This window comes from Equus asinus, chromosome 10 (genome assembly GCF_041296235.1).
Source record: "Equus asinus isolate D_3611 breed Donkey chromosome 10, EquAss-T2T_v2, whole genome shotgun sequence".
NCBI classification, from domain to species: Eukaryota; Metazoa; Chordata; class Mammalia; order Perissodactyla; family Equidae; genus Equus; species Equus asinus.
In genome coordinates, this window is record NC_091799.1 from 78338642 (window position 1) to 78362570 (window position 23929).

The 23929-nt window shown below is 42.0% G+C and overlaps 1 protein-coding gene across 3 annotated transcripts in view; it reads right to left on the bottom strand.

Annotated features, from left to right (window-relative positions):
• The window catches only part of EGFLAM (EGF like, fibronectin type III and laminin G domains), a 172765-nt gene that overhangs the window by 68651 nt on the left and 80185 nt on the right, over window positions 1–23929 (bottom strand). For 2 of the 3 annotated variants that reach the window (XM_014831261.3, XM_070519746.1), the window contains exon 6: window positions 10803–10969. In XM_014831261.3, the coding sequence (XP_014686747.2) occupies window positions 10803–10969 (167 nt within the window). Of the gene's footprint in view, window positions 1–10802; window positions 10970–12797; window positions 12935–23929 lie in introns of those variants that run through there. The other variant, XM_044779406.2, reaches the window with a different exon arrangement.

Sequence of the window (23929 nt, forward strand, 5' to 3'; positions counted from 1 at the left end):
CACACAGGCCTCCTGGCTCTTCCCTGAACACCTCAGGACGCTTCTGCATCAGGGCCTCAGCATTTGCCTGGAGCGCTCTTCCCCCACGTGGATGGATGGATGGATACATAGATAGACAGATAGACAGATAGATAGATAGATAGATAGATAGATAAATAGATAGATAGATAGATAGAAAGATACATACATACATACATACATAGAGCAATCGATTTATATCCAGAAAGTTTGCCCTGTCCTTACTCAAATGTCACGTTCTCAGGAGGCTTCCTCTGACTGCCCACCCTCTTTCTTGTTTTGTTTTTCTCCATAGCCCTTATCATCATCTGATGTGTTATCTATATATATATGTATTTTTTTGGTGAGGAAGATTGGCCCTGAGCAAACATCTGTTGCCAATCTTCCTCTTTTTGCTTGAGGAAGATTGTTGTTGAACTAACATCAGCGCCAATCTTCTTCTATTTTATGTGGGATTGTGCCACAGCATGGCTTGATGAGGAGTGCTAGGTCCGCGCCCAGGATCTGAACCTGTGAACCCCGGGCTACCTAAGCAGAGTGCATGAACCCAACCACTATGCCACTGGGCTGTCCCCACACATTTTTCAATGTATCTGTTCACTGTCTGTCTGTCCTGACTAGAATGTAAGCTCTGTGAGGTCAGGGATTCCTCTTGTCTGTTTTGTTCTCTGCTGAATTCCCAGCATCTGAAACAGTGCCTGGCACACAGGGGGCACTAAATATTTGTATGAAAGAGTAAATGGATATATTGTAGAATAACTTAGGGAATGGATTCTTTAGAAAAAAATGAATCCCATGAACTTGAGGAATCAAGTTGAAAACAAGGTAACCACAGGGCTGGGTTCTTATCTAGGATCTGCCACTGAGAGACCCTGAGAGGGCTACTGAGTCATTCTGGGCCTCAGTTTCCCCCTGTGAAAAATGAAGAGGTAGTGTTTTCTAGCTCTCTGAGCTTATAAGCTCTCAGTCAACAAAGATTTGGCTGTGAGACGTGATTATCTCCTTCGTTCAAGGCAATATGCTATGTAGGCAAAGATGAACAAGGTAAGATCTGTGCTCTTGTAATCTGTAAGAGTGGAAGACCAAAAGATAATCCATATTTTTGGAGTCCACATGAAAGGCACCTATTTCTTATTATATAAATGATACTATTACTTCTTGTGGTGGATCCCTTCCCTCTGTTCCCCAAGATCCACCTCTACCCTTCTCTGCTCTGCCCTGGGCCCCGGGGAGCTTCCCTGTATGGCCTCCAGCCGTGTTCTGCAGCTCTGGAAGCACCACGGGAGAGGGGACAGAGGGAGGAATGGAGTCAGAGCATTTGCTCTCCAACTTCCACTCAACGAGGGTGTCATGGGACACGTGTCTGAAGGTTACAGCGCTTGCCTGATGGCCCTCCTTGTCTGTCTCCAGATGCTGGTAATTGACCCCTCTTGATCTCCTTACATCCACCCAAAACTCTTTCAAACAATTCCTTTACAAAACTCACTTTAAATTACCCAGTTGCAGGTGCCTCTGTTTCCTGCTAGGAGCCTGGTGACACCTGAGATTGAAGCTGGGCACCTGAGGGGTACTGTAGATGTTAAACCAATTTGCTGTTCTTCCTGTTTAACTTGAGGGGTGACTCAGGGGTCTAGAGGAGTTGTGAGCTAGTTTTCCAGAGGATTTGTGAACTTGTTTTGCAGAAGAAAGAGAACGCCTTCGGGATCACTGACGGCTGGCCCTCTGCAGCCGGTGAAACCCAGAAGTCAGATTGCCAAGGGCTTATCAGGAGAGACTAGTTTGTTCCCCTGAAGCTCCTCCTGCCAAGCCCCTTAGCTCCATAAAACCCCCCTGCTTTCTGTCCCTGGACAGGTGGATTTCAGAGAACCCAGGCTCCCATCTACTCGTTTTGGCCAATTCGAATAAATCTTTCTCCATCTCCAAGCACCGATGTCTCAGTGTTTTGCTTCCTGTGCATCAGGCACATGAACTTGAGATTAAGAGGTTTGGTATCAAAATCATTAGAAAAGTCATCTTTTCTCATGTGGTTGCCTCTCACTTGCACATATTTGTGCATATTTGTTTCTTACTTGGTCACATAATCAGATGGATCCATTAGACTCAGCCTCTCACTGTGTTAAGCTGGTTTCATAGACCTCCTCTCTGTGCCAACCCACAATTGTGGCCCTACTCTCTCATCAAAGAACATAAGAGACTGAGGGATTCAGACGCTAAGAAATGATCCCAAAGGAAATTGTGTAAAAGCAAGAAGTGCTCCAAAGGAAAGAACAAAAAAGATTAACTATGAAACGATGAGTATAAAGGAAAGAGAACAAAAGGAGTAATAAGAAAATGGAAGATAACAAAGGAGAAATAGGTAAAGGATATTTGTGTATTACTCACTTCACTATATTAAGGTTTAAAAATCCATTGAGACAGAGTAGAATAAATAATATATGGTTGCTTACCACGTGGCTGCTAAATACCAGCTGACTGATTGAATAGATGCTACGATGGACACTGGAGCACCTTGCATGCCGTTTTTTTTGAAAATCATACTTTCTTATCATTTGTTTTAGTCTTTCTTCCGTATCTAGCCAGCGGGGGTAAGATATTGGTGTACTGATTATACGTGAATGTACGGTAATGTAAGATGTACAAAGGCCTCAGAAGAGCAATTAATAGGTAGCAGGTATTTACACAGCAAAGTGAATCATCCCCTTAAGAACCAATAAAGTTGCGCAAATGAGTGTTACTCAGATTTACATGCATCGAGGCATCAGCAAATCAATAGAGTGATTACGGTGGAGGGCATCTGAATGTAAAATCGCATTTGAAGTTATGTTTATGCACAGACCGCATACTTAAAATGCAGATTGGTCTAGGCTATGAGTGAAACAAATGATTTGCTCTTCCTCCTGTTCCCTTTTTTGCCTTACAGTCTAAAGATTTACAAATACGCGAAGTTCACCAATTTATAGGCCTAGCCCAGGCTCCTGGAGCAACGCCAAGCAGAGCAGCCTCTCTCTCTGTTTCTCTTTTGACAGCAGCACAAACCTGTCCAAAGGCAGTTAGGTTGCAAGCAAGCTCTCCAGATCTCCTATATATTTTAGAACATTCATGTGCAAATTAAATTGCCGGGATTTCTATCAAGCGGACAATTTTGTTACTAGGCACTAATGGATGCCTTCCAAGTTTCACAAAATTGCTACCCATGAGAGGTTTCCCCAAATTTCCTGGAGAATCTCACAAAATTTAGGGGACAAAACCCCAGCAATATACTACAGAGGTCAGCAAACTTCGTCCCATAGGCCAAATCTGGACTGCCACCCGTTTTCGTATTGTTGAAACAAATTTCTAGGCCCAAGATGGAGCTGCTTCTGCCGGGGATGTCAAATCAGCAAACTGAAACTAAGACAACCTCCCAGTAAACGCTCTGCTTGACTAGAAACGCAGTATATCCAGTCAGCCAATGCCCAAATGCCAAGACAACTCTGAGCACTATACTTATTTCCTTCTTCTATACCCATCTTCCATTTTCTCTTCCTTGTTGCTCATTCTTTAGCCCGTAAAAGTCTCCCACCTCCCACCCCATTCTGCAGTTCTCCTTGTCTGTTTGTGTCAACAAAATTGTCTTCTTTAATGATTTTTAACAGTACATGAGTTAAGAATGGCTTTTATATCCTTAAATGGTTGACCAAAAGTTAAAAAAAGAATAACCTTTTGTGACACATGAAAATTATATGAAATTCAGATTTCTGTGTCCATGGATAAAGTTTTATTGGATCACAGTCACACAGATATTTTCTTGTCTATGGCTGTTTTCATGCTTCGATAGCAGAAGTGACTTGAAAAATCCCAAAATATTTACTACCTTGTCCTTTACAGAAAAATTTGCTGACCCCTGTCTAAATAAATGGTTAGCTTTTGGGACGTTAAAAACAAACAAACAGGGGCCGGCTCAGTGGCACAGTGGTTAAGTGTGCACGTTCCACTTCTCAGTGGCCCGGGGTTCGCCAGTTCAGATCCGGGTATGGACATAGCAGCACTTGGCATGCCATGCTGTGGTAGGCGTCCCACATATAAAGTAGAGGAAGATGGGCATGGATGTTAGCACAGGGCCAGTCTTCCTCAGCAAAAAGAGGAGGATTTGCCACAGTTAGCTGGGGGCTAATCTTTCCCAAAAAACAAACAAACCAAAACTAGAGGTACAGTATGGTAACTCTGTGGGGGATTTCCTTTCTTTTTCTTTTTGCCTGAATCTAGGGTGTGCTTGAGCGGTAAAAGATAGGCATTGTTATTGTCAGCAAAGCTCATCAGACCTTGCAGTTTTAATTCTCTGATGTCTTTTAAATCTGTAGTCTTTCAAAACTAACCAGCCAACCAACCAACCAATCAACCAAGACCCATCCTAATGATTCTACTTGCCCTAACTCATGTGGCCTCTTCTATTGTTCCACTTCTGTCAGGGAAGTTCTGCTCCTGACCCTTTGTTTCTGAATTCTGACATTCTAATGTCTTCAAGTCCCAAGAGAAGAGCTCAGGGTGCGGAGTCATAAAGAACAAGCGACAGACAGGCTGGTAATCACCCGGGTCAGTTATACCATCTTTCAGTAATTATGCATGGAGGGCACACGTATGAACAACATCTCCTTCATCTTGAAAAGTGAGCAGATGTCATAATCTCTGTTTCACATGCATTTCTTCAAAATAATCTTGAGAAGTAAAAAATATTACCTACCTCAGACATTATTGTACCCATTTTAGAGATGAGAACACCGAGCCCCAGAAGGGTGAAGTGACTTTCCCGAGAAGGTCTCACTGCAAGGTAATAAGAGAACTGTTCTCCTGGCCCTCAGACCCGGACATGCCTCCCAGATTCTGCTCTGTTTAAAGGTACAGTGTTTGAAGGCAGTGAGAAGCTTTCAAGGATTGATGAGGACTTTTCACAGGCACTGACCAAAAGAGGTAGCAGGCTATACGGAAGCTGAAGGAAGGTGATAATAAGTCCCAAGGATTTTGGAAGAAGCTGCTTCCAGCCCCTTCCTGATTGCTTCCTAACCATCCCTAGTGCATGCCACTACCTTCTGTCCCCACCTGCTTCCCCTCTGCTCACTGTGGCATTGCTACCAAATAGGAGCCCTTCCTAGCGACTGGGGATAAAGGGAGTCTTTTTTGTGGCTACAGATGTGAAGACGTGTACCCAGGAATCCTAGCATGCTGAGCTGGTCTCTGGGGACACAGTCAGGCAATTAACAAGAGCCTAAGTCTCAGGGCAAAACTGAGCAACAGCCAGATTCACACGTGGACGTTTGCATGACAAGGGTGTAAACAGATACACAACCAGCAACCCCTAGACAGAGCGATGTCTGAGAAAGCAGGAAGGCAGGGGCAAGAAAAGTGGGAGATGGGGGCAGGAAACATCGTGGAATCAGGTTTTTTGTAGAAATTTTGATTGATTTGCACCAGGGTGCATTGTCTCTGCTCAGTAGAAGAGAAGTTTCTGAAATTGTTGAAGAAAATGGATCGTGGGGAGGAGAGTATGTCAAAAACCAAACATCTATCACACCTTCCTCTGCAATTTCTGAGGATCTGAGACTATTATTAGGTTTATTAGGACCAGGGGAAATATGTACTCTAATTTAGTATAGAAATGTTAAAGCTTATTCTAATGATGAGGAAAGAACACAGGGGTAAAATGAGGGCTTGGTTTGAAAGAGAGAGAGAAAATGTCTCTCCCTCCTCACCCCCTTATTAGCATATTGTACTCAATCAGCAAATCGATCACTGGAATCTCTCTCAAAGGCCTCCTTTCCATCCTTACTGCCTTGAACTTACACTCCCTGGGTTTGCTTTCTCCCTTCCTTCTTTTTTTCCTTTCCTCTTTTAGTCAACTTTTTTCTTATTTGTGTCACATCACAATTCTGGGAGTTCTACTTTGCCTGTGAACCTTGCCAATGGGGAAACCCACTTTTGGCCTGGTGGGTTTCTAGACCAACTTTCTCTTCCCATCTTCTCTTTGAATTTCCCTGACAGCAGCAGTAGAAAGGCATCCAGCCTAAAAAGTAGTCACAGGCTCTTGTCTTGTTAAGTCGCATTCAGTCATTTGCGTACTCAGTAAATCTTTATTGAGCACCTACTTTGTACAGCATGTTGGGAATGCACCCTCGAACGAGTCATTCCAACTCCAGGATGGAGCGAACCCTGGAGGGGAGATACAGATAATGAAAGAGTTTCAGGCAGTGAAGGGCTGTGGAGAAAATAAAGCAGAGAAGGGGCTAAGTGAGTGTGAAGTTCAGCGAAGCCTGTCTGAGGAAGTGACAGCTGAGTTATGAGGGGAGTGGTTATGGCAAGATCTGAGGAGAGAGAGTTCCAGGCAGAGGAAACAGCAGGTGCAAAAGCCCTGAGGCAGGAAAGTGCAGAATGACTTTTACTAGGAACAAAAGAACACATTCTGTTGGGAACTGCCCCGAGGACACCCATTTCAGTTCAGTGATGAACTGATTGGTTCTTTCTCTCCTTGGAGTATGAGGATAGAACACAAGAAATTAAATGGTTGAGGGTGCTAGAACCCAGCTGCATTCTCAGGGAAGCTTATAGAATCCTAGAGTTGGTCACACAGGGGAGTCATTTTTAATTTCATTTCATTTGTCTTTGGCAGAAAGAAAGAAAATACTTTTTGACTTCTGCCATTTCTATTATTTGTAGTTCATATTCTTTATTACTTGTTCCATCCTTCTTGATCAAGTTAAGCTTGGATCCCAGCTAACAGGTCACCACCAGATGGGCCAATGCATGTCCTACGAAGACACACATGTGTATGCATGTCTGTGATGCTCTACAGAATCCCCTGTTCTGATTGGCCAACTTATAAGATCCAACACAGGGCCAAAATAATACTATGGAATAATAAGGCAAATTCTAATGTTGTTAGTATTTCTTTCTTGAGGAAAAAATACATAGGAAGGGTAAGGAGGGAGAGATTGTAATCTTTGTCTTCTTTGCATTTCCCTCAGGAACAGAAGAGGCACTGATGTGTGTGCTGAGTCTCTGGTGAGGGGATGGAAGTAAATATAATATCATTATTTTTCAAGGTCACTGAAATGACTCTATTTCTCATTAGAGGACCTGGACACTAAGACATCTGAATATTTTCTCCCCACCTTACTTGTGACATTGTGGAGCTGAGGTTAGATGTGGACATTGAGCAACACTTCAGTGAAGCCACCAAAATCCCCCTTCCTCCTCACTCAGGCTGAGCAGCAGTTAAGGCAACGCTGGGCCCTGGCTTTCAGCAACTACAGACCTAAGAGCCGCCAGGATCACCAACTGCCACATTAAGCAGTTAAGCTGCTAATAGGATCTGGCATTAATGGGCTGGAGTGTTAGCCTTCCTTATGAAAGGAGGTGGATGTAAGCCTAAAAGAGGCAACAGAGGAGCCCAGTGAGGGGCGGTCTCCAGGGCGGGATCTCAGAGTTCCCCTGGGACGCTCTGGTCCTCAGCAGTCAGCGTGAACATTCTGTTCTGAAGTTTGCTGTTCAGGGAGTACAGTGGGCATCACACCAAGAAAACACCCATGTAGGAAGGACCTTGAGGTGGGAGGAGCAAGAGTGATGAGAATGGGGCAGCCCAACTTGTAGAAATACTGGTCTCACACATTCCTTCGGGGAGGCCTTCAAAATAGTTACCAACTGGCTCAGTTTGGGTCTAACCAATCAGAAGGGCTGCCGGCTGTAAGTTCCCAGGGCTTTACCGGTCGAGTTTCAGCCCTGCATGCATGGCTCACTCACATTTTTGTATGTACAGTATACCTTCCAAGTTTTAGAAGGGAAAGGAACTTTCTAGTTTGTTTTGTGCTGTCAGAACTTCTTTGGTCCGTAGATTCTACATCGACTGTCCCCTGTACTTTATTGAATTGCTGACCTTGCTGTTCTCGTGCTATTTTGCTTTAGGTGAATAAGAACCTGTTGAAATTTGAATCTTCCTCTGGGAAGTAGCTTTGCAGTCAGCCAAACCCAAGTTCAAATCCTGCCTTTACAATTATTATTCTTGGCAAAGTAGATAACCTTTCAAAGATGCAATTAAAAAAAAAAATCTATAAAAAGGGATACTATTCCTCCAGCACAGGGTTTGGTGGGGATTAATATGGGATTTCCTAAGTAAAGCGCTCGGCACGGAGCCTGGCTCATGAAAGCTTTCGCAATGGTAGTTCTGATATTTAGAATTTAGTATAATTCAGATAAGTGCTATTTTGTAATTAGGTAATTTTATAAATGGAAAAATGGGTTTTGGAAGCGAGCTAATAGTCTAAACTCCCAGCAAAATAAGAAGTGTGAATGTGCCAGAATATAGGGTTTTCTAAAACATTAGAAGTGATCACGAGAAAAAACCACAATTGAAATACCAATTAAAGCACATTCTTACGTATTCATGAAACAGGCCATCTAATAAATTCTATTTCTGTTACTCTGATTTGAGTAACCATATATACGTAAAAGTGGTTAAATTATATTTATTTAGGAATATTTCATAATTGAGAGTTTTCACTGAATCAGCCACCTCCCCTGCATGCAATTACTTTGAAATGACAAAATTTTACTTCACACAGGAGATCAATTGTGATGAGACATGACGTATCTGTAAAGCGCCTTTGCATGCTTCATCCCACTTAATTCGCAAAGCTGGCCTCCACGTGGACCATGGGGAAATACTTATCAGAAACTCCAAGACCAGACCAGTGTTCAGTTTAAAAAGAAAAAGTTCAAAAGAAGCCCCAATCCACGTCCCCTCCCCTGCCTCCAGTCTCCGCACCCCTGTCCAGGGCCAGCACGAGTTGTTCTAGCTCATCCTTCTTCCACTTTCCTGTCTCCGTGGAGAAGGAGATACAAAGGGATAGAAGGACAAAGGTGAGCATGGGGCTGCTCACAAAAGGGGAGCAGAGGAGTTGATGCTGGGGAAGTGTAGGGTGGGCCCACAACACAGAGGGCTTGCTCAGTTTGTAATATGAAAAGAGAAACTAGTGTTTCAGGGCCTGCCCGGTGGCACAGTCAAGTTCACACACTCTGCTTCGGCAGCCTGGGGTTCACCTGTTTGGATCCTGGGTGCAGACCTACACACCGCTTGTCAAGCCATGCTGTGGCAGGCGTCTCATATATAAAGTAGAGGTAGATGGGCACAGATGTTAGCTCAGGGCCAGTCTTCCTCAGAGAAAAGAGGAGGATTGGCGGCGGATGTTAGCTCAGGGCTAATCTTTCTCAAAAAAAAAAAAAAAAGAAACTAGTGTTTTCAAAATACCGTCAGATCCTGCCTCAGCTACTGTCACCCCAACTTTGGGCCATACATCACAAAGTCTAGCTAAAGACTATAGCATAGATCTCATCCAGCAAGAGCAGAAGGAGGCCCTCCTTTGATTTGAAATACATTAGAATCCTCAACATTTCTTCTAGGAAGGAGCTTCATCCTTTGCCATATGCCTGGGGAGTTTCAGTTTTTAAATTCTAAAGAAGAGAAGTGAAGCAATTGCTGGGTGATCGTAGTTATTGTGTATGTAGGGTTTGTGTGTTGGTATGTGTATGTGGGGTGTGGCTTCACCATACCCCATATCCCCCAACAATTCAATTTGAAGGAAGGAGCCCTGACATTCAAGGTTGGAGTAAATGTTGTTTTCAGAAGAGCCCAAATTCCTAGGACTTGGGGAACTTGGTGAGTCTCCCCGCCTGGAAACAGCCGTGGCCTTGGGAGTCAACTGTGTGGCTGGTTTGTGAGGAGAGGGAAGGAGTTTATTCAGATCAACTAAGAAATAAAAATAGGGCTCTGTGCGGGCTACAGAAAACCAACTGACAGTGTTAGGTAGGCTTCTTTTCTGAAAGCTCCTTTCCTGGGTAAATAGGACCCAGGGGTTGCACAGGAATCTGGAGGAATTTATTGGCAAAACTGAAAAGGTCACAGAGTCTTCAAACAAAGAAGCCTCAACATTTCAGTTCTGAGATCTCCCCACTACACAGGGCTCTAGGTTTTTGTAAAGGTACCCCCCAATTCCGAAAGACAAAGATTTTCCAAGCCGGGGTTGGCAAGGTAGTCTAAGTAATTGAAGTGTGGTTCTTGAATCATGAGGGAGCTTCTCAAACCCCAGATCATAATCAGAATCTGACTTTTTACAAAACCCCCAGGTGATTTGATAGACGCTGGCTCAAGCTCCCCCCAGCCCCCCAGAGAGGAGCTATGACAGAAAGGACCTTATGCCATCAGCTAGGCCCCCAGCTAGACATCAGCACACCCATGAGCTCTTTGATCCTCCCTGATGCCAATCAGAGGGACCGTTTACCTGAGCATCCTTCATTTGCAGGTAGATACCAACCTCAAAGAGCCCAGGAGCCTTATTTTCTCCCCTATGATTCTAAGATGAACCCATTTTCTCCAAAGATGAAAAAGCGGGCGGGGGTGAGGGGGGAAGGCTGCACAACATCTTGGTATGTGGTCTGTTCTGTGATCGTGAAAGAAAACTGACCTCAAACTCCCTGAGGATGATGCAAAAATAAATCTTCTGTTGACTTCCTGGACATAGAAATGGCCTGTGGCCCTGTCGAGGGTTTCTAACTTCCTCAGGGCTGGGAAAACTGCAGGGGGAAAGGCTGAGGGGAGCCCACTCCAGGCTGTCCTTCTGCAGGGCACTGAGACCCCAGTCAGGGGGTCCTGATGCACGAACTCCAGCAACGCAGCTCCCCCCCTCTCCCCCCCCCCCCCCCCCCCCCCCCCCCCCCCCCCCCCCCCCCCCCCCGCCCTTCAGGAGGGCCGCGGTACTCACGGAAGGTTCGGACGGTGTCGCTGGGCCGGCTGCGGGGGCTGGGGCCATGGGGATTCACGGCCCGCACAGCAAACTGGTAATTGGTATCTGGATCGAGGCCCTTGATGACCATGGAGTCCATCTGGATCCGTTCTTGGAATAAGGTCCAACTCTTGTCAAAATCTGGCCTTTATTGATTAAAAAACAAAACCAAACAAGAAGCAGCAGTTCAGGAAGAGCAGAGGGAAAGGAAACTCGCTGGCTGTGTAAACTAACAACATTTGAACTCTGGAACATTTGAACATAAAAATGGGTTAACATCTCCTATATAAAAGTCATCTTGATTCTAAATCGTAGGTCAGAATCTTTACGTCCCTGCCAATAAAAGCAAGTAGATTATTTTTAGGACCAGTTTTAAGCACTGCTTAAAGATCATCTGCTTTTCCTCGCACGGACTTAACTACGGTGCAAAGATCCTCACGTAGGAGTTCATTTTCAAGGACGCTGCCTTCCAGATGTTTTGTAAACAAGCCTTCCCCTGACAGTCCCCGTTCTCAGAGGTCAAGAGAGCACAGATTCTATCCATTCACAATCTGTTCACAAAATAAACAAATATAAGTTTTATAGGGTGACTAATTGCACGAATTGCCATGGGAAAACCCAAGAAGATTCTGTCCGTGGCCATTCTTACTCTGAACAAAATTGTGCAACTTGCTGAATTTTCACACGTCCTTCTAAGAACCCTGTGGAGAATGCAGCCCTTCACTTCGAGCTCATATTGGGAGGCAATACGCAGAGAGCGTTGAGTACAAGCTCTAGAGTCGGACAGAGCTGCTGAAATCCCGCCTCTACTATTTCCCAGCTGCTCTTGAACTTGGTGAAGTCTCTATTTTCTCATCTGTAAAATGGGGGTAATAGAAGTACCTATCTGACAGGGCTGTCATAAAGATTAAATGAGATATGTATCCTCAGCATAGTGCCTGGCGTCATATTGTAAACACTCGGTGTGGGTTAGCCAGGATCTAAGGGACTGACCACATCACAGAGCCAGGAGGCGGCCCTGGGCCACCTCCTCACTCTCTACCTGTGGCCCCAATGCAGCAGCACTACCCTTTGTGGCTAATCAGCACCGGAAATGTGGCTAGTCTGAATTGGGATGTGCCAGAAGAGTAAAGAGTGCACTGGATTTTAAAGAAAAAAAAAAAAGAATGTAAAAAGACCTCATTGATTACATGTTGAAATGACCATATTTTGGATTCAGTAGGTTAATATATATATATATTATTAAAATTAATTTCACTTGCTTCTTATTAGCTTTTTAATGCCGCTATCAGAAAACTTCAAATTTCCTATAGGCTTGCACTGTGTTTCTACCAGACAGTGTCGCTCTATGTAGACTTCTTAGAGGGAGAAAGGAAAGCATTCTAGGTAATAAGAACTGAAAGGTGAAATTGGGGAATTATCATGGGTGGCTGGGGGACAGTGTGAATGGCCTAGTTGGAGTGGAGGTTTTGAGTTAATACCTAATAACAGCCACCAAGTATCAAGTGCTTGTGAAGTACCAAGTATTGTTCTAATACTTGAACTCATTTACTTCTCACGTCTACCTTTATGAAGTAGATACTAATATTAAAGACCCCTTGCCTCTTTTTTTACAGAGGAGACTAAGGCACAGAACTGGTAAGTAACTTGCCCAAGGTCACACAGCTGATAAATGGTGAGTCCAACTTGGGTGGATGGGTTAAGGTTAGATTAAGAAGATCTTTGATAGTGGATGAAAAATCGAGGTGATAGTGATTGAAGGGCTATTCTCCTCCATCTTTTAGGTTGCTTCCTCACCACCTCTCAGTTGTTCTATTGTTAAACACTTCTGCTCACAGATATGTAGAGGAAGGCAGGACGCAAAAAAGATGATGTTTCTCCATTATGAACAACCTATCAGGCAAGGAAATAGAGACTCATTCTGCTGAAAGGAGATGCCTGAATGATACACGGATTTCTTTAATATATGCTCACCTAGTTTTTCATTAGCAGGAATTGTTGAAAGTCAAATGGAGGCCTTCAGCCCTCAAGCCCAGTAAAAGGCACTTCCGCGGGCTCACGGTGAGTAGTCCGTGGGCCCATGGGCGTAGCTCATAAGAATTCACGTGTTTGGAGAAGCAGAGGTCACAGGGCATGCCCGCTGGAGGAAGTAGGGCTCCTTTCTCTTTTTTTGATATCCTTTCCCTAAAGATGGACTTCTTGTGTAAACTAACTTTGTCATCGAAGAGAAAACCTCAGTGCGGGGTGGAAGGAAACACATTTACAAACTCAAATTAGAACAAAATCACTTCACAGAGGAAAGCCACAGGGGACACCTAAAAGTCAAGGGAGAGAAGATGTGATCTTTAGATAAAACTCTCCTATTATCCTCTGCTAAGCTTCCCTTGCGGCATTTATAGAGGAAGTGACTGGTAACTGCTCTGGGAACGTGCCATTGTTTACCCAAGGCTACCTGCAAATATCAGCAACAATCTTCATGTAAAAACTACAGCTCCTTTCCGGCCCCCACAAAAATGGAAATTATTTTGTATTTGTTCATTTAACGCAGGAAAGAAAGCTATATTTTCAGTGAACAAGGATTGAAATCATTAGCATTTAATTTCACTGTACCGAGTGAGAGGGGAAAGCTCATGCGGATTGAAAACCAGTTCAAAACCTTTAATATTTTGCCTCTGATTTTGTCATGGGTTTTGCATTTAAATGTTGTTCAGTCTCTTAAGGTACAAAGGTGCAAAGGTGAGGTTGAGAGAGAGATAGCCAGGCAAAAGCGTTGTCTTAGATCCTCCTCAAACAATAGCTTTATCTTTTTCCACTCAAGAAAATCATTTTATCTTAACTACAAAGTTGTCAGTCAAATCACCATAGCAACACCAGCCTGCCAATTTCCCCAACAATGAAAAGGCATTAGGAGGAGTGAACTAAGAATGTGCTGCCAGCCCAGGTAAAGATGGGCAGCCACCAGCACAGCAGGTTCTTTAAGCCCTTTTCCAAATAGTGGGACAGGGCTGGGTTGGGCATCCTGCATGTCGGGAGATCAGTGGAAGACCTTTAGAAGGTGGAGAGCTGAGGGAGTTCCAGTGGGGCAGATACAATGCAGTCAGCAGTGGCTATGGGAAATCCAATTAGCTGATTCAAGTAATCAAGACTCACTGGTTCATTTTGGTGGGAAGAAGCACGATCACTGGCAATGTTAAAGTCCAGTCTGGTGAGCAGGAATCTTAGAGATCACTTGGTCTAAATGTCTGAGGGCTCTAAGATATTACATGCAAGATTTTATGTGTGAACATCCTTTTCTTTTTCTAAGTAAATTGTCCTTAGCTTTTTATCAGAGTCTCAAAGATAATCATGATCCCAAAACCTTTGAGTCACTGATCTAGTCCAGTCTCTCATTCTACCTGTGAGGACACTGAAGGAAAATAATTTATTTAAAGTCCTAGAAACACTGGGGAGTATATTTTTCTTGTGTTTTGTCGCATTTTGACCGCCTCCTCTCCTGCCAATTTCAACCTTAGTGGGCAATCATTTTTCTTGGTATTATCAGACCCAGTAAGTGGCTGCCTGAGGCTACTCCACTGGCAAGTGATTAATGATTATTAACCAGGCATCCATCACAGAAACGATATTCTGGGAAGCTGCAGGAACTATAAACATAGTTTCATTCTCAGGGAGTTTATAATCTAATTAAGAGATAATAGATCTAAGGATAAGGAGGAAGCCAGTGCAAAATAGCCTATTTCAAGAACTAGATTTGAATGGGTCAATGTGACCTGGAATCCTGGGGAAAGTCTATGAGGACCAGGAAGAACTTAAGTTAGATTTCTACTGTATTTTGATTTCGATAACTGAAAAGGAACACAGACTCATTGAGTGGAGGAGAGACAAGAGAAACATCAGCTCTGTGTATGATCTGAATATATGAAGCACCAACTACATGTAAAATATAGTGTGGGATAACCAAAGAGAGTAAATAATGTGTCTCTGACATGAATGATCAATTAATCCATATAAAAGATGGGTATAACATTAGCCATAAGTAGGTATATGAATATATGGCCCTTCTCTGCCATATCACACATAAGCAAAGCTTTCCCTACCAACCTTTACTTAACCAACTTGTCAAATTAACCAATGATCCTCATTTGTTCCCACTAATTCAGCTGCTGGCTTATCAGTTGTGTCTATTCCCAAACCTACTTATGACTTTTTTGTTTGCTATTGTAATTATGTCATTTAATAGAATAAACTATAATATTATATGAACTAGTAAAACATGAGCAAAAAAAGGTGACAGCTATGTTAAATGTTTTGAAAGACTTGATAAAGCTGAACCACTAAAACATAATTGCCTCTGAACTAAGTGAAAACAAGACAACCGTAAAAGATTGAGAAGAAAATTAGAAAACTCTAGTAGGATTCTGCAGTCAGATATTTTGCAAGTGACTTTCAGTTTTTAACTTGAAAAAACTGTAACTAGAAATTGTAGGTGATAGCTTATAGGTGTGGGTAAAATGTCCATGCTATCCAAAGCCATCTACATATTCAAAGCCAGCCCTATCAAAATTCCAATGACATTTTCACAGAAATAGAAAAAGAACTTAACTGAATTTAACAGCACATTAAAAGGATCATATACCAGGATCAAGTGGGATTTCTCCCTGGGATGCAAAGATAGTTCAACATACACAAATCAATAAGCATGATACACCACATTAACAGAATAAAGAATAAAAAACAGAAGATCATCTCAATAGATGCAGAAAAAGCATTTGATAAAATTCTGCATCCTTTCGTGATACAAACTCACAACAAATGAGGTAAAGAAGGAAGTTACCCCAACATAAGAAAGGCCATATATGACAAGCCCACAGCTAACATCATACCCAGTGGTGAAAAGCTCAAAGCTTTTCCTCTAAGGTCAGAAACAAAGGTAAACAAGGGTGCCCACTCTCACCACTTATATGCAACATAGTTCTAGAAATCCTGGGCAGAGCAATTAGGCAAGAAAAAGGAATAAAAGGCATCCAAATCAGAAAAGAGAAAGTTAAAAAGTGTCTGTTTGCAAAGGATGTAATATTATATAGAAAACTGTAAAGATTCTACCCAAAACTACTAGAACTAAGAAACAAATTCAGTAAAGTTGCAGGATACAAAAAATGTACAAAAATCTCTTGTGTTTCTGTATGTAGGACAAACTATCCAAAAAGGAAATTAAGGAAGTAATCCCATTTACAATAGCATCAAAAACAATCAAATACTGAGGAATAAATTTAACCAAGGAGGTGAAAGACCTATGCATTGAAAACTATAAGACACCAGTGAAAGAAACAGAAGAAGACACAAATAAATGAAAGATATTCTGTGCTCATGGATTGAAGGAATCAATATTGTTAAAATGTCCATACTACCCAAAGCAATCTATGGATTCAATGCAATCCCTATCAAAATTCCAATGACATTTTTCACAGAAATAGAAAAGACAATCTAAAATTTGAATGGAACTACAAAAGACCCCAAATAGCCACAGCAATCTTGAAAAAGAAATAAAGCAGGAGTTCTCACACTTCCTGATTTTAGGCTATATTATAAAGTTATAGTAAACAAAAGAAGTATGGTATTGGCATTAAAAACAGACATATAAGGGCTGGCCTGGTGGTGCAGCGGTTAAGTTTGCACATTCCGATTCTTGGTGGCCCAGGGTTCGTGGGTTGGGATCCCAGGTGCGGACATGGCACGGCTTGGCAAAAAGCCATGCTGTGGTAGGCGTCCCACGTATAAAATAGAGGAAGATGGGCATGGATGTTAGGTCAAGGCCAGTCTTCCTCAGCAAAAAGAGTAGTTAGCTCAGGGCTAATCTTCCTCTAAATAGATAAATAAATAAATAAAAATTAAAACAGTCATATAGACCAATGGAACAGAACAGAGAGCCCAGAAATAAACCCATGCATATATATAGTCAACTAATCTCTGACAAGGGTGCCAAGAATACACAATGAGGAAAGGATAATCTCTTCAATGAATGATGTTAGGAAAACTGGATATCCATTTGCAAAAGAATAAAACTGGACCCCTATCTTATACCACTCACAAAAACTAATTTGAAATAGGTTAGACTTAAATGTAAGACCTGAAGTGGTAAAACTTCTAGAAGAAACATAGGGGAAAAGCTTTTTGACATTGGTCTTGGCAATGGTTTTTTTCATATCTGACACCAAAAGCACAGCCAACAAAAGCAAATATAAACAAGTAGGACTACATCAAACTAAAAAGCTTCTGTACAGCAAAGGAAACCATCATCAACATGAAAAGGCAACTTATGGATGGGGAGAAAATATTTGTAAGCCATCTATCTGATAAGAGGTTAATATTCAAAATATATAAGAAACTCATACAATTCAATAGCAAAAAACAAATAATCCAATTTAAAATTGGGCAAAGGACTTAAGTATACATTTTTCCAAAGACATACAAATTGCCAACAGGTACATGAAAAGGTGCTCAACATCACTAATCATGAGGGAAATGAAAATCAAAACCTCAATGAGGTATCACCTCAAACCTGTTAAGATGGCTTTCACCAAAAAGATAAGAGATAACAAGTGTTAGTGAGGATGTGGAAAAAAGAGAACCCTTATACACTGTTGGTGTGAAAGTAAATTGATACAGACATTATGGAAAACAATGCAGAGGTTCATCCAAAACTTAAAACTAGAACTACATATGATCCAGCAATTCCACTTCTGGGTATATATCCAAAGGAAATGAAATCACTATCTCAAAGAGATATCTGCAACCCCATGTTCACTGCAGCACTAGTCACAATAGCCAAGATATGGAAGTAACCTAAATATCTGTTGACCAATGAATGGATACAGAAGATATGGTATGTATACATATAATGGAATATTATTCAGCCATAAAAAAGAAGGAAATCCTGCTATTTGCAACAGCACAGATCAACCTGGAGGACAATATGCTAAATGAAATCAGGCAGGTAGAGAAAGACAAAGACTGTATGATCTCACTTTTACATGTGAAATCTAATTAAGCTGAACAAAAGAACAAGAGAGTCAAATGTTGGTTGCCAGGCGCTGGAGGGGAGGGAAGGAATGGGGAGATGGTAAAACAGCACAAACTTTCAGCTACAAGATAGATAAGTTCTAGGGATCTAATGGACAACAAGGTGATTATGGTTAATAATACTGTATTGTATACATGAAATTTGCTAAGAGAGTAGATCTTAAGTGTTCTCACCCCACACACACACAAACTGGTACCTATGTGAAGTGATGGATGTGTTAATTAACTTATTCTGGTAATCATTTGACAACATATATGTATACTAAATCATCACATTGTACACCTTTAAAAAATCAAGTTGTACAAGCTAAACATACACAATTTTTATCTGTCAGTCACACCTCAATAAATATAAGAAAAAAAATCTTGGGGCCAGCCTGGTGGCACAGTGGTTAAGTTTGCACATTCCACTTCAGCAGCCCGGGGTTCACTGGTTCGGATCCCAAGTGCGGATGTGCTGTGGCAGGCGTCCCACATATAAAGTAGAGGAAGATGGGCATGGTTGTTAGCTCAGGGCCAGTCTTCCTCAGCAAAAAAGAGGAGGATTGGTAGCAGATGTTAGCTCAGGGCTAATCTTCCTCAAAAAAAAAAAAAAAAGAAGAAAAAAAAAATCTGAAAGAACCAGAAGAATTTTAGAAAATGCAAATAGTTGCCTGGGAAAAGGTCTCAGGAGATAAGATACATGACAGAAAAAAAATTCAAAATGATCTCCATATACAGAAACACAAGGGCAAAGCCAACTCAAATGATAAATGCAAAAGCTTATATTAGATTTTTTAAAAAGCCAATGGCACAGATATAAGACAGAGAAAACCTGTTGTGGCAAAAATCTACGGGGAAGGTAGGGGGCATAAAACAGGACTTTAAAAATTGGTCACAAACTCCCTATGAATTCCCTGGACCACCTGCTGTTGACAAGGCCCAGTGCCCAGATCGTGGGGAGAAGTGGTTTTCTAGGTTAATCACCCAGCAGAAAGTGCTCTAGACCCATCTCCACCTGAGGCGGAGTTCTTGGCTTGGGATGGAGAACACAGAGTGAACATAGGACAATGTCTTTAGATAAGATGTGGCCTGTGTGTCAAATGAAGATGGTGAAGACACCTTCTGTGGTTTCCATATTGGACTAGGAGGCCCAATGGTTCTTTAGAGAGAAGCTGATGGGAGCACATTTTAAGGAAAACCCTTTGACGGCAATTAGGAACAGTCAACAAGGAAGCCAACTGCCTCGGAAGGGATGAGCGCTGCACCAACGCTGTACTGAAGCAGAGGTTGGGTGGCCGTCAATCAAGGATGTAACGAGCTGCTTCCTGAACATGGTAGGAGGTTGGAATTCGTTCAATGTGTCTGACCTCAACTCACAGGAAGAAATACACTTTTGCATAGTAACCCAATATGCCCACATGCAAATGTATACATGTATACGAATTATATATGAGAACAAAGCTGAAAGAAAAGTTTGGAGAAAAAATACTTATCCTTACTATGTTATTCACTTTGCTATTTTCTTTTCTTTCTCTTCATTTTCTTTCTTTTCCTCTTCCTTTTTTTTTTTAAATGCTGGTAGGAACGCACTAAATTGATGTCACCACCCACTGAAGTGTTATGACCTATAATTTGAAAAACACTGGACTAGAAGTTTTCTTCTAGAATACCTTAGATGGAGCTTTCAACTCTAAAATTCCAAGAACACAGAAAGCAGATTTTGTCAGCCATGGAGAGTAATCTATGACTTATAGTTTAATCAAATGTCCAGAGAGTGGCAAATGAAGCCTGTTAAACTCCAAATAGGATGTTGATACGTCATGCTCTAGAGCATTGTTTTTCAATGTTTTTGAATGCTCCACAGTAAGACATACTTGGGACATTGTGGCCCACTCCACACCACACATATGCACACACACACAACTGAAACCTAAGCTTGACAAAATAATCCTTACTTTTACTGTGTGTGATACCCTCTGATATATTCTTTCCTATTCTATTCTTTTTCACTTTTGAAGAACTTGTTCAGGACCCCCTCAATTGACTTAACTACCTTCTGATGAGTAACCACCCACAGTCGGAGAACCCCTTCTCTAAAAAGCTGGAGCTGAGGTGAGGAGTGAGCTCAAGCGTGTGACAGACATTAACTAGGAAACTGGGCTAAGAATGGTTAAATCCTGCTAGGAAAGTACTTTTGAGAGTGGAATTTGTTGGAGCAGGAAACAGTCCTCTAGGGGATACAGCAGAACATTCAGAATGGCCTTGACAGTGGAGGCCACTCTACTGGCCTGAGAGGGAGTGGACCCACAGCCTAATTATAGCACAAGCAGAGATATGTGTGTTCTCCTTCCCTCCACATCTGACCTGTCATTCCACAATTTAATGTTTTCTGCAGGACCTTGGGTTACTTGGAGGTTCTTTTCCTAAATGTTTTCCTTCATGTTGTTCCTTCTAAGCATCATCTCAGAAACAGAATTAATAAGACTCTCCCATGCCTTGAATCTGACTCTACTATTACACTGATTATACCACCTTCTAATGTAATTTCACTTTTCTGTCTCCCCTACTAGGCTGTGAGCTCATGAAACATGCTGATTGTCTTATTCATCTGTGTTCCTTGGGATGTCTGCATGATCCTTCAAAAATGCAAATACTATCGGTCCCTTTCCTGCTTAATACTTTCCAGAGCTCCCTATTCCATTCAAGGCAAATATGAGCTCTGTTCCAATGCCTTTCTTGTTCCAACCCCTGCTTACCCATCCAACCTTATCTCATGCCACAGAGAGCTGCAGGCGTTCTAAGCAATTCCAGGAACATTTTCTTCTTGCCTCTAAGTCATTGCTCAAGTAGCTTCTTCTGGCCTGAGCCTTGTCATTCTGTGTCTTCCCTCCCCTTCACCTGGTTATTGCTGATATGTTGTTCACAGCTCTTGTAAGAAGCCTTCTCAGACTCCTTCAAATCTGGGTCAGATGTCAAGCTTGTGTTCCTCTAGGTCCACACCCCCAACTGCAACACTCACCACTCCGGACTGTGCTCATCTGCCTTATCCATTGAGCAATAGTTGATGCGCCTCTCAATCTATTGCACGTGCTTTGCACACAGAAGAAACTCAACATGTACATGTTTGGATGAACGTATGCTCATAGTAGGTATTCGATAAAGGGTGGTGGAGCTGAATTGAAATATCTTCAGAATTTGATGTTAGGAATAACATGATGCCCTAAATCAGGAGGGAGCAAACTTCAGCCAGCTGCCAGTTTTTATAAATAAAGCTTTACTGGAACACAATCATGCCCATTTGTTTAGATTTTACTCATTGCTGCGTTCCTGCTGAAATGGCAGATTCGAATCATTGAGACAGAGACCATAGAGCTGGCACAGGACAAAATGTTTACTATCTGACCGTGTGAGAAAAAGTCTGCCAACCCCTGGTCTAAGACAACATCCTGTAACCTTGTTTGTACCACTTCAACGGTCTGAGGAAGCCTACGAATCCTTTCTCAGAACAATATTTTTAAACACATAAGATAAAATACACAGGTTCACAAAGGAAACCAGATATATTGAAAACCATTATCAAAACAATAGAAAATTATGATATAGTAATATATGTGCTTCTTAACACATTAAGTGATAATACCTAGCAATGGATTTAATAACTACAATAATTTCAAAGTAGTGACAAGTGTAACAGGTATTCTGAGATATGCGCAACAATTCTAATGGGCCAAGAACGTATCTGTGACTCTAATGGCGACAAAGGCCCAGGAATTGCTCCTACCACTGTGGTTTCTTGACTACATTTATATTTGAAGAAAACATTCAATTTCCATTGGTAAAACTAAGAATGCAATTTTTGTCCAATCAAAATCCAGGGACCCCCTGAATTCTATCCCTGAACCCCTCAGGCTTCTACAGGCTGCAGATTAAGCACCTGCTCTAAGAGAAGAGACATGATCCCACAGATTATCCAGGTGAACACGACAGGGGTGAGAGAAATCTCACACGCAGGACAGCCTCCAATTCTCCGTCAACTTTACAGACTGATTTTATACAGGATTTGTCTACACTAAAAGGAATGGCAGAGGAAAATCCAAAACCACTAAGTAGTCAGTTAAACAAAAAATGTATTATTTGACCTTCAGATTTCAGCCTTCTTTCTTTCTTTATGAATTGGTTCAACCTAACCAAATGACAAATGGATAGAATGGGGGTAATGATAAACTCGGCCGGCAATTTGTCCCAGGCAGGGCAACTGGAGAGCACATGTTCATTTACAGTTTACAAATGGCTCCCAATGCTGTTACACAAGAATTCAATTTATGTCAACTCCCATCAATCTGGCGGGGATTACATCAGGAGATCTCACGGCAGGAGGGAGTAAAGCTCTAACGGATCAATTTGTAGAACTGTAGGTCAGACTTCTGCAAAAACATTCAGAATGGCCCTTCCACTGGAGCCTAAGTGGAGGAACTTGATGGCTACCAGAATTTCTGGGACCAGGCACCCGTCTGGAAGGTGGTTCTGAGATTTTCGATTTGGATACTAAAGGTCAGAAAAAGGATTTTTCATGAAGCCTCACTTGTTAATATGAAATCTCAGCTGACATCCAAGCATGCCCATTCTTGCTTATTTTAGTTCTGCTGTCAGTGGTAAGGAAGGCTTATATTTAAATGGTGCGACTTCCTAAACGCTTTCTTGAAAAGGAAGGGAGATTTTTTGTTTTTTCCCATTCTCCTCAAAATTAATTAATTGTGTAAGAACAATTCTTTCAATACTTTAAGCTCTATTTGGGGGCAGGAAAACCAACATGGGGCTATGTACTGTTAAATATTGCAGCTATTTGCCCAATTATTGTTATAAATTCCAGTAAAATGCTATGAAAACAGCTGGCGATTCACTTACATATTGCGAAGAGCTTCCAAACACAAGTTATCATTCAATGTGAAATAAAATCACAACGGGAACTTTCCAGTTAGTCTTATACACTAGGTATTATTTGAAGCTTTACTATATACCAATACTCCTTTTGTGATGAGAAAACCAAATCAATAAAGAACCTTGGGTCATTGGGGAGGAGGGAGACATGTGTGGATCCATGTTAGGTTTTCTCAGCTTTTATTTCTGCAGTTGGTAAGGTAGGACGTTGGTTGTGGCCTCTGATAAGAGTGGTAAAGGATTCACTGAAACCCTGTGGCTAGTGTGGCAATATATTTCCATTTCCATGTGGCTCAAGGTAAGGACAAGAACTAACATTAAAAAAAAATCTCCCATAAGCCATTCTTTTTAGTACTGTGCAGACATCTTTTCATCTTCCCAACCCTTCTGAGGTAGCCACTATTCTTATCCCTACTCTACAGCTGAGGGAAGGAGGCTCAGAGAGGTCAAGGAGCTTGTGCAAGGTTCCAGCTAGCTGTTGGTATTCTCTAGATTCACTCCTATGACTGCGCGTGTCCAAATGTTCACCAGCCCCTATTTGACACATGGTATGTTTACTCCGTGCTGGATGCTGTATTCCAGAGAGGGGAGGAAGTCAAGACATTGTCCTTATGTCCTGGTGAGGAAGGCAGACCTTGAACAAGTAATTAACTCCAAGTGTGCTGAATATTGCAAGTAAACGTTGCAGGGGTACCTAAGCTAGTCTGGGGAGGGGGCAGCGGTTCAGGGAAGGATTCCTGGAGGAAGAGGTACTTAAGCAGGGGTCGTGAAGGCTGAATAAGAGTTAGCTAGGTAAAGAGGTAGAAGAACCATCCTGGCAGAGAATAGCAAACCTAAAAACTTCCAGCCAGGAAAGAACAGAGCTATATAGGAAAGCAGAAAAGACCTATCAAAAAGCCAAATACGAATAGCTTGCATTGACTGAGCACTCAGAATGTGCCAGGTGCTGTCCTGCACATTTCATGGTCACAACTCATTTAAGTTCACAAAACCTCTATGAGGTAAGGCGATTGTTATCCTCATTTTTCTGTCTGAGGCACAGAGAGGGTAAATACTCCACCCAAAATGACATGATTTAAAAGTGGTGGAGGCAAGAGTTGGACCAGGGA